Genomic DNA, 10,616 nt, shown 5'->3' with positions numbered 1-10,616 from the left:
TCTCAAAATTAGGACTTTTACCAGCACTACTACTACTACTACTACTACTACTACTACTACTACTAGTGGTATACTACTAACTATTACTGCAAAATCCTCTAGAAGAAACAAAGTAAAAGAACCTGTTGGGCAGAGTTATATTTTTATATCACATATGTTTTGCAGGAATATTATTACAGCTGCTTTGACACAAGCAACATTTTAATGGTGCAGCAGGTGGAGGGGGAGCACATTTAAACTTCTTGTTAAATCTTAATCTGTTCAGCTGTTGGACAAATAAATGTTCAATATTTGCATTGGAAATGTAGAGAATAATCAGTATAATGTAGCATAAAACTAAAATAGTCAGATAAATGTCACATCTACACTATCAATTTTGATAAATGGTGATTAAAAACACTGATTCTTGATCAGCTTGAGTTGAAGCAGACCAGAAGTCCAGAATCTGCCACATAAAGCAGCAATATATTTAACAATGGGGGAATATTTGAGTGCCCATCAGAATGAGTCACATTAATAACCTCTGACTTGCACTCATGCAGCCACTGGAGGGAGACATGCACCATCACAATCCTGCAGAGATGACATCATGAACTCACCAGCCATTTTAAGCTTTTAGGCTGAAGTACTGTTCACAAACAGAGCAGAATAATAAAACGCCCTATCATCACTTCATTACCTGTCTGAAGAAAGAATTATCTGCCTGCAGCCAAAGTGTTCCAGCATCTATCTGGTTATTAATAACAGCGTTTGTGTGGAGGAGTGGAGATTTTATCAACGTGAGCTGCCTATAATGGGATCCATCTTTATCTTAGAATACATTGACACACATCAGGCTGATTGAAGAAGTAACCAATTTGACCGTAATTTTAATACTACAAATCATTTATTCATTTATATCAAGATTATTAACAGACAAATATTAAATATTATGCTTTTCCTTATTTTCTGTCATTTATATGATGTTAAAATATTGAAGGCTCATATTAAATGTGGCAAATGTCTAAAATAATGCATCACACATATGTACAAACGTCAAATTTCTGACTGTTCTGAACATTTCATTTCAACCTGATGTAAGCTTGTGATGGTTTCTGTATTTGTTCATTAATTTTAAGACAATTGATACAGTATTTATGTCACAAACACTACATAAAGCTACATCTTAACATCAGGGCAAACCTGTTATCTTGATTGCATCCTCACAATGAGTTTATGGTCTCAATCATTAGTTTAAAGTCTTCTTCAATACATCATGATAAAATATGGTCTCATTTAGAGAAAAGGATGGGTTTAATGCAGAGGTTGAAGTTCTTAATCTTAATACTTTATGGTGTGACTACCGCATGATTGGCAGCTCTCTAACACTGTGCTCTGTGTGTTTTCACTTCAAAGTTAACTGGAACATTTTGGTTGCTAACAAGCTTTTTTCAGTATTCAGTTGGACTAAAAGACACTCTTTAATCCTGCTTTATCTGGCAGATTCTGGATTGCATTTACTTCTGTTATATGTGCAGTAAGTGAGTCGACACCAGGTCCGCCTCAACTCAAGACACTCTCACTAAAAGACACTCTTTTACAGCAGTCAGCAAACCAACAGGGGATGTCAGGGTGAGTATGTCCACTATTATTATACAGTCTATGGGGTGAATAGAGGTGCAGCAGCAAAGGAATAAAGTATTTTGAACATTAAAGCATCTAAATATGTTACAGTAGAAACTCCAAATACTACTATGAACCTAGCATTAGCTGATAACATAGCATCATAATTCCATATTTGTACATTTTCACATTCATATTTTCTGTTTAAGCTGCTGTCTTTAGACTGCCTTTATATATCTATATTTGTGCACTGTTTGTTTGTTCTTGAGCACCAATACACCACAGAAAATTCCTTGTACCTACTTGGCAATAAGAATTATTCTGATTCTGATTATTGTTCCTGATCCGCTCTGTGCATGCACCAGTTGCAAAATAACAAGCATGGCCTTAAACCAAGATGGCGACTGCCAAAATGTTGCACTCGAGGCTTCAAAGCAGCAGTCCTCAAACAAGTGGGTGACGTCACTGTGTCAATAATTATTATATAGTATGTTCCATAGCTGCTGCACATCTATTTACCCGATAAAGTGTTTGAACATGTAAGCATATTCGCATATTCTTATAGCAACCCGAAATACTAGTATGAATGACAATGAACATAATGGGGAGAATTTAGAAGTTTTAAAACATGTAACTTATTCTCTGTGTGTCTTGTGGTCAGCCCTCGTCTGTGCATTGATTACGGTCAGTCACTGGCGCAGTGAGTGCTGCGGCTCAGCTAATGGGAACCGACGATCAGCCAAAGCTCTCACACACCACATGATTACAATTCATGACCGAATATCTGCTCAGCATTACCTGCAGGACGAGGAAAAGCCTCGTCATGCTGTGTTATTTGATCTCAGCTGGAACCAGTCAGGATGTGTATCTGAGCGTCATTGCTCCTAAAGTAGACCGTCTCATGCTCTGCGTCTCTCTCACGGAGGAGAGGGTGTTATGTTTCGAGAAGTGCAGTTGTGATTAAGATTATAATGACATATACCATCAAGACAACTTGGGGATTTGAGCACAACAGAGAAGGTGGCGTCCCAGAGGAGGAGGAGGAGGGGCTGAGCAGCAGCAGCAGAGAGAGAGAGATAGAGAGAGAGAGTGAGAGCGAGAGCGCGAGAGAGAGAGAGAGAGAGAGAGAGAGAGAGAGAGAGAGAGAGAGAGAGAGCCATTATGCCTCTCCTCCATTTCCTCTCTCAGGGGCAGGAACCAAATGGACACATTAATAACACTCTCTATGTCTGAGGGAGCTAATGGTGCCTTGAGTGCTGATTAAGCCTGGGAAGAATTGGGCGTGGAGCAGGAGTATTAGTTTCCTTCTCCTCACTGGCTGTTGCAAACTGATGATCACATTTGTGTTTTTTTGAGAGAGAATATTGCTAATTGAGAGAACCTTATTAGGCGCTGTAGCTTCATTGTTTGGTGAAGAAACATGTCTCCTTTGTGTCTATATAACCTCAGTGCTTCAGCCTGTGTGAGAGCGATGTTTATTCTTCCTGCTGAACTCTGCACTGGGCGGATCTTACTAAAATAACCCAGAGCAGAAAACACACTATGCCTGTTTGGCAAGTTTTGATGGGAGGAGCGGCCTCATAGAAGGACACAACAATAGTCACTTTAAAGCATGTTTACTCGCTTATTTCACAGGGTTACACAAATGTGCAGGTACATGTTAAAATATAGATATCAACCCACAATCTGTGGCAATAATAATGACATAAATAAGGCAACAGCTTCATGATGGTGCCATTTTAAAAAGCATCCCAATAAAAAGTGCTGAGAAATACATTTTTCCACAAGTCCAGGAATCTCTGCTGTCCATAAACAACATGACAAGTTGTTTTTACCCTGAAGTCAAAGGGTGGAATAGAGGTTTTTTTTATCTCCTGGGATTAGTCAAATGTGTCCGTGGTTTGGGCCCGGATTTGGTGTTATCACATCCTTCACTGAGGCAAAAACCTCAAGGGAGAGCTTCAATCTCTCCCACCAGTCCCCTTCCTCGCCATCATCATCCAGGAGCTCTGGACGGGTCGGCCGGCGCTGACTCAGCCCAGCTTCAGTCAGACTGGGGTCAAAGTATGTCCGGCTTGGTCAGGTTGAGCTCCTCCTCGGACACAGTGAGGTTCCCCAAGTACCAGAATATCCAGAAAACCAGGCTGAGGAAAATAAGCACAGGTCCAGACAGCACGAAAAAGTCCCAGAAACTCAATGGTGCAAAGATGCCGATGAAGAAGAGGCAAAGGCCGACCACGTCCAAAAACACAGCGATTCCCAGGAACACGGCGGGGTACTTCCTCTCCTCCATGGCCGGGCCTCGGGAGACGGACAGGTGCACGTCTTGCGAGCGTCTGACAGCAGTGAGAGCAAGTCTTTCTAGAAAAGTGCAGCTTGGATGGTTCTATTTCCCTCTCAGCAACGCCTCACATTTCTTTCATAGCACAGGACTTGGTGGGAAGACTGGTTGGTATCCAACCACAACAACAGGTTGCACAGCAGCTGAATGCCCCACAGTTCATCTTCATTCCTCTGCAGGACTGACTTGTTTTTTCACCTTTGGTGCCACTAATGTGACACATCAACCCATTGTCTGTAACCTGCATGACAGATTTATGCACATATATTTTGCAATCAGCCGCCATTGAGCTTGTGTTTACAGAGATAAGCCCGCTATAATTAATTGGGCCCCCTCCTGATCTTTTTGTTCCGCTAATGACACCAAAGTGATTCGGAGCTGCATCAGTGTGTTGCATCTTTTATCAGATGGTTCAAAGCTTCCTCTTGACTTCGCTCCCACTGAGTTCAGAGATTTACCCCGGGAAATAAATTCACCCTTTATATTTACTTGGGAGCAGCTCTGCAGGGTGGATACACTGCAGTCAAGCCTTCCCTAAATATTTGATCATCCACAGTTTGTGCTTCTCGACAATAATGACACCTATTGTGAGGTGACTGTCACAAAGAGGAAATACACGCAATGGAAACTTCTCTGTGAGCAGCTTGTTTGACAAGTCAAGATGCCACTATTTGTCTCTGCTCTGACTCACTGTCCTGGTGTACACAGCTCAGCTGAATGATGTTTTATTTACTGTAACGTACAGTGACTCTTTATGTGTTCGAGGCCGCTTCAGTAGCAATAAACCAAACCCTGACAGGGCTGTGACATTTGCATAGGGTGTGCCGTAATTGCGGCTCAGTCTCTGAAAGCTACAATCACATGAATCACAAAAAGGTGATCAGTATCGAGCTGCAGCATACATCTGAGTGGATAAACAGCATTAAACAGAGATAAACAGGGTGTCCGGTCACACATGATCCTCTGAGGATTGTCAAGTTTGTTTCAACAACACCACAAACCAGTCTGACCAGTCGCAATGTTGCTTTGACAGCGAATTAAAGGGCACCAGCTACTGTCATTTAAAACTTGGGAAATGTATTTGGAACAAGTGGCAAAATATTGAAAAAATATATTGAAAGCTGAAATAAAGGAGGATAATCAAGACAGGAACACTTCACCTTTTTCTCTGGATATAACAGCCTTTCTGAGTAGGCAAACGATTCTGTTAATTCCATATAAATCAATATACTTTTGTCCAAGATTCAGGATCCAGGATGCAGCAGGATTGGATTAAACAGAGCTGTTAGCCCCCATGTTTCTCCCATCCTTTCGTGCATGGGTTCATATTTAAAAATAAGTTAAATGCAGCAGAATATAAATTGAAACAATAAAGGTCCTCAAACAGGATTAACCTGAAACCACTTTGAAATAAACCCTTAAGGCCCTTAAGTTTAAGCAGTAATGAAGGTGTTGCCTTAATGTCCCTGTCATTAAAGTTTATATTGCACTTCACTATATTAACTAACACATTTGCACTTAATTAAATTGCTATAAACTAATTGAAACTGGACACTCTGGGGCCTCAGGTAGTCGCCCACTTCAGTTATCTGAGTCTGGCAGTGTGGAAAAGCTTTGAAATGTCAATTAGACCTTGATGTTTGGAAATAAGATACACATGAAATACAAGTGGAGCGTTAGATGGATAAAAATAGATGCAAAAATCATATTGGGTTTCTTTTTCCCAGGTCCATAATTCTTAAAGTTTCTTGACTTGAAATGTTGTAATTTTAAAGGTATATTATGCAGGAATTGACTCTTAGTGGTTGTAAATTAACATTCACACTCGGCCCCTCCTCTCTGCCCAAACCCCCAGACTCACTTACTTTGTAAGAAGCTCAGTTTTCTTGGACTTTCACAATGCAATATTTACATTTTCTCTGTGTTGTATGCATTGTTTTTGTAGCTTCATGCTCAAAGGGTAACGCCTAGAAACTTCTGAACATTGTAAAATGAAAAGAAAAGAGAAAACACATGCAGAGGGCATCTGCAGATACAGACACCACAAGTGGGTCATAACGGGTGATTGAAAAGGAAAAGGAGTCTTTTTTTCTTATAGAAAATCCTGCATAATATACCTTTAAGAGGAAAAGTTGAATTCCCTCAACTGCCTCATATTAAACAAGTAAATATGTGTTCTTCAGGCCCACTGTGGACTGACTTAAAACTTTCAAGGTTGCACTGACAATGAGACTTGTAACTGATTAATAGAGAGTGCTGAGTTGGTTCTCTATCAGTTTTTACTATTAGTAGCAAATCCGGTCCAGGAAACATTCAGACCTGCAAGATAGAGTGTTCTTAAAAATAAAAACAGCTGAAAAAAATGTAGAGAACTTCTTCTTAATGTCAGTTAGTGTCATTTGCACCTCAGTATTTTAAAAATCCTGACTACAAACCTGCATATCAACACAATTTCTATCATAATATATATAGTTTTGGCACACAACTATACAACTATAATAGTATTGGCATTAAAATCCTGTAGTCCCCGCTGCAGCCTGGAAGTTGAAATGTTTAACCAGTATGTTAAGGTACCACCAGGTGCAGGTTCAGATGGTTTGTTCTGGTCCTGCCTCCACTTTCTTCTGCAAATCTGGGGAGTCCGCACAGTCCTCAAAGCCCTGATTGTGGTAGGCTGTGGAGCGGCCCCACGTCACCCTGCTGGCCTTGTGTGCAGCAGGTGTGCTCGCCCGACTGCAGTCTTCATCATCCGCGTACTTTACGCATGGCATTACGTCCCCTCTAAACTTCTGGCTCAGCCTCTCCGACAGCTTCCTGGCCAGCTGCACGATGCTGCTGCTCTTCTGCAGGCCGTCGTCCTCCGAGACGTGCACGTTGCCCACGTACCACATGAGCCAGAAGAACAGGCTGATGAAGACCACCAGGGCGCCCGTGTAGATCAAGAAGTCGCCGTAGAAGCGGCCGTCGATGCGCAGGTTGGCGAATATGCCGATAAAGAGAAGAATCAGGCCGATGACATCAAACAGCACAGCGACGAGAAACAAAGGCACACATCCTCCTATAACGTTACAGCTGAGCCGCTCCATGGTGCAACATCCCCGCTGCTGCAGACACACAGACAGAGAGTGTAACGGCCTCGAGGATGCTTCCCTCTGCACCTGTCCAGACACGCCCCACCCCTACTCTGAAGATAAACAAGGTGTTTCCCCAGGCCTGCTCACAATACACACACACACACACACACACACACTGGCGTCTGCTGGCTGTTAGCTTAATGTGTGTGCTTCCTCGGGAACTCGACAGGCACTAAAGGTTCACATAATATTTGCAGCATGCAAAAGATGCAGGCCCGAGGCCCGAGTTTTAACATGTCATTTGACATTCAAATTGACAATCAGGAACACAAAGTTCAGTATTATGACTCGGCCCTTTTCTGAATGTGATGCATTTACATATACAGTATAAACACCACTTTATATTTGAGAATTTATATTTATTATTATTATTATTATTATTATTTGGGACATGGTGTATTGGAGCTTAACCTCTTTGCCCCCCCCTCCCCCCCAACCTTCTTCTCTCATAGTGAAGCTAAATCATCATTTCTATTTAAATTTGTCTTTATTTGTGTCTTTATTTTTATTTATTAATTTTTGAAGAGTTTAATTGCAAAATTTCATTCATTTTCATTTGGATTTATTACCCTAAGTCTTTTTTCGTTTTCATTTTTTCTATACAGTGCAAGGAATATGAACCATCAACCAAACTAGTGTTGGATTGTTTCAATAATAACTTTTTATTTTATTTTCCTGAATCAGGTATTTTTGTTATACACTCAAGACATGACAAATCTGACAAAATGTTTTCCTAAAATGAATAAATTAACACAATTTTCTGGTTTGTTCATTGATGTATTAAATTTTGTTTTTGCAAATGAACTCTCCCTGTATCTATATTTTAAAGTGTTTGTCCAATGAATTAGATGTTTTGACTGCATCAGTGTAAAATGTCTCAATAATAGATTTTAATTTTAAAGGAGTCATGTGTTACGCATTGATTTTACAAACATTTTTTTAATTTGAAATAAAAAAATATATAGTAAAAGTCTTGTCAGCATACTTGAATATATTTTAAAATATATTTTAAAGCAGTTTCAGGGCTGCAACCAGAATGTTTCCCCCACATTTTTAATTATTATGGTAAATGGTAAATGGTAAATGGACCTGCACTTATATAGCGCTTTTCTAGTCGCTTTGCGACCACTCAAAGCGCTTTACACTACAGACTGCGCTCATTCACCCTTTCACACACACATTCATACTGGTGGCAGAGGCTACCCTAAACGGTCCCACCTGCCACCATTGGGAATTCATTCACACACCGATGAACACAGCATCGGGAGCAATTTGGGGTTCAGTATCTTGCTCAAGGATACTTGAGCAAGGATACTTCGGCATGTAGGCTGCAATGGTCAGGGATCGAACCACCAACCCTTCGGTGCCAACCGACTCTACCAACTGAGCCACAGCCGCCGAATAATAATGTTGATTATTATCTCGATTCATAGCAATGAAATGTCTTAAAATATATAAAAAAAACATCCATCATAAAGGCCTAATTTACATATGCAGATATCTTGTTTAATCTGACCAAAGGTCAGTGGTGAGGAAGTTCTCAAATAAGCAACATTTTCAATGCAGGAGTCTTACTTGTAGCAGATTATTGTTAACGTGTGGTTTTAGTAACTTAAGGAGAATAAGTTACTAAAACCACACGTTAACAATAATCTGTTACAAGTAAGACTCCTGCGTTGAAAATGTTGCTTATGTAAGCAGGGAAATGCACTTACAATAGTAAAAGTATAAAGTGTTCATGCATGAATATAAAAGCAGAATTTTCCAGTTGTAGCTGGTTAGAACTATTAACTTATCTAATTTCACAATAATGTTTCATTAACTTAACTTAAACATTTCAACCACTAAAGCGTATTTGAACATGAGAGTACAGTCATAGTCATGTGACTAACTCTATATTGATTATAGCTGCTTTAAACACAAACTGCTGAGCTTTCACTGCTAATGAATATTTCATGTCAGACACTGCGTGGCTCTGAAGGGGTTAATTAAAATCTTCCTGCCTAATAATATTAAAATGGTAGGAAAATGTGCTTTAGGTCACCTCAGTCAAATGTTTTTGTCCTTTACATATGCCTTAGGATTCAAAGTGACTTCAGTGCATGCAGCAAGACACAGTAAACCGGGAACTGACAATTATGAGCTCTCACAACCTTTAATTATTCATGAATTGGCATATACTGTACCACACAGCATTAGGAAATCCCCCCTTGTCCACTTTTCCCTCATGAATATTCACGAGGACAGTTTGCTTTCTAGTATCCTTCTCGCTAAATTCTGTGTGAATAATTACATTTTCATACAACACATTGTTGTCCTCTCACCTGCTTTCTTTTTCCCCCCACAGCCATGGATATTAATGTTGCCATGCACACTTGAAACTGAGATAAGCGTTTAGTGTTTTAGTCAATCCGGTAGAAATAAACATAAAGAGTCCCATGCTGAAAATATCAAATCCAGTGTGCTCTTAAAAGTCACAGTCTTCAGAACTTGTCCATCACAGGTTGAACATGGGAGGCCTGTAGTAACTGAGCGGCTTCTTCATGCTCGACTGCTTCCTGTTCTCCTTGGTGATGGGGATGAGGACCACGCCCACTACGAACACCATGAGCCCGATGGAGAGCAGCGCCGGCCCCAGGATGCCGGTCACGCTCTTGCAGTGCCCGGCGAAGGACAGGCCGCTGATGATGATGCCACACGCCAGGAAGCTTCCCCCCGTGGACATGAGGTGGATGGCGAACCAGAACTCCTCACACCTGCTGCGGGTCGCCTCCGTGGTCCAGATGGACTCGCTGCGGGACAGGCTGAACACGGTGCTCTCGGTGCGGCTCGGGGGCGTCAGCTGGTCCCGGGACTGGGAGAGGGTGCACTCTCCCAGGGGGATGTTCTCTGGGCTGCCCTGCATGGCCTCCTGGGTGACTCTGTGGAGGCAAAGTGGCGTTAGGAGCAATCTGTGACTGGAGACGTGACTCTGAGGCTCTATTTCTCATACAGAAAGTCACCACTAATGGATAAAATAGTTAAATTATAGTTAAATTCTTAATAAATCATATCAAGAGTGCAGATAACTGATCAAGAAGCCACCTCTTTATTCATACTGATAGCATTTATTAATTGTTAAAATGTTGATTCTGCTCCAAATTAGCCTGTTAGAATAACACATTTTCTATCTAATAAAGTCAGGGCTAAACATGTTAGCTCCTTGGAAACTGTTCAAACCAGACGAATAGAAGTAAACAACAAACACCCACCTTTAAACCTGGAAAATCTGGTGTTCTTTGTCTGGATTTTTTGAAGAATGAACAACAAGTTTAAACCTCTGAACCATCAGAAAAACATCCAGAAATCTAAAAAGCAAGACGCCGAGTAAATTTTTTCCGCCCACCGTGCGACCAGAGAAACCAGTAAAAATGCAGAGCTACAGATTCCCCCCCACTAAACACTAAAACCCTCCTATGCTATCCCCACCTCCTCCACAGATTCCTGTGACCACCACCATCCCCTTACCATCATCTACCATCGCAGGCGGTCACTCCTGA

At 41.1% G+C, this 10,616-nt stretch overlaps 2 protein-coding genes across 2 annotated transcripts; both read right to left on the bottom strand.

The window, feature by feature from the left end:
- Positions 1-3,214: 3,214 nt before the first annotated feature.
- LOC131983381 (transmembrane protein 238-like) lies at positions 3,215-7,029 on the bottom strand. Its single transcript, XM_059348103.1, has one exon. It carries the CDS (start codon positions 7,027-7,029, stop codon positions 6,532-6,534), a length of 498 nt encoding a protein of 165 aa, XP_059204086.1. The 3' UTR covers positions 3,215-6,531.
- Positions 7,030-9,349: 2,320 nt separating this feature from the next.
- On the bottom strand, positions 9,350-9,982 carry LOC131982689 (phosphoinositide-interacting protein-like). Its single transcript, XM_059347245.1, has one exon. It carries the CDS (start codon positions 9,980-9,982, stop codon positions 9,575-9,577), a length of 408 nt encoding a protein of 135 aa, XP_059203228.1. The 3' UTR covers positions 9,350-9,574.
- Positions 9,983-10,616: the final 634 nt, after the last annotated feature.

This window comes from Centropristis striata, chromosome 13 (assembly GCF_030273125.1).
Source record: "Centropristis striata isolate RG_2023a ecotype Rhode Island chromosome 13, C.striata_1.0, whole genome shotgun sequence".
Classification (NCBI taxonomy): Eukaryota; Metazoa; Chordata; class Actinopteri; order Perciformes; family Serranidae; genus Centropristis; species Centropristis striata.
This window is presented reverse-complemented; position numbering and strand designations above follow the sequence as displayed.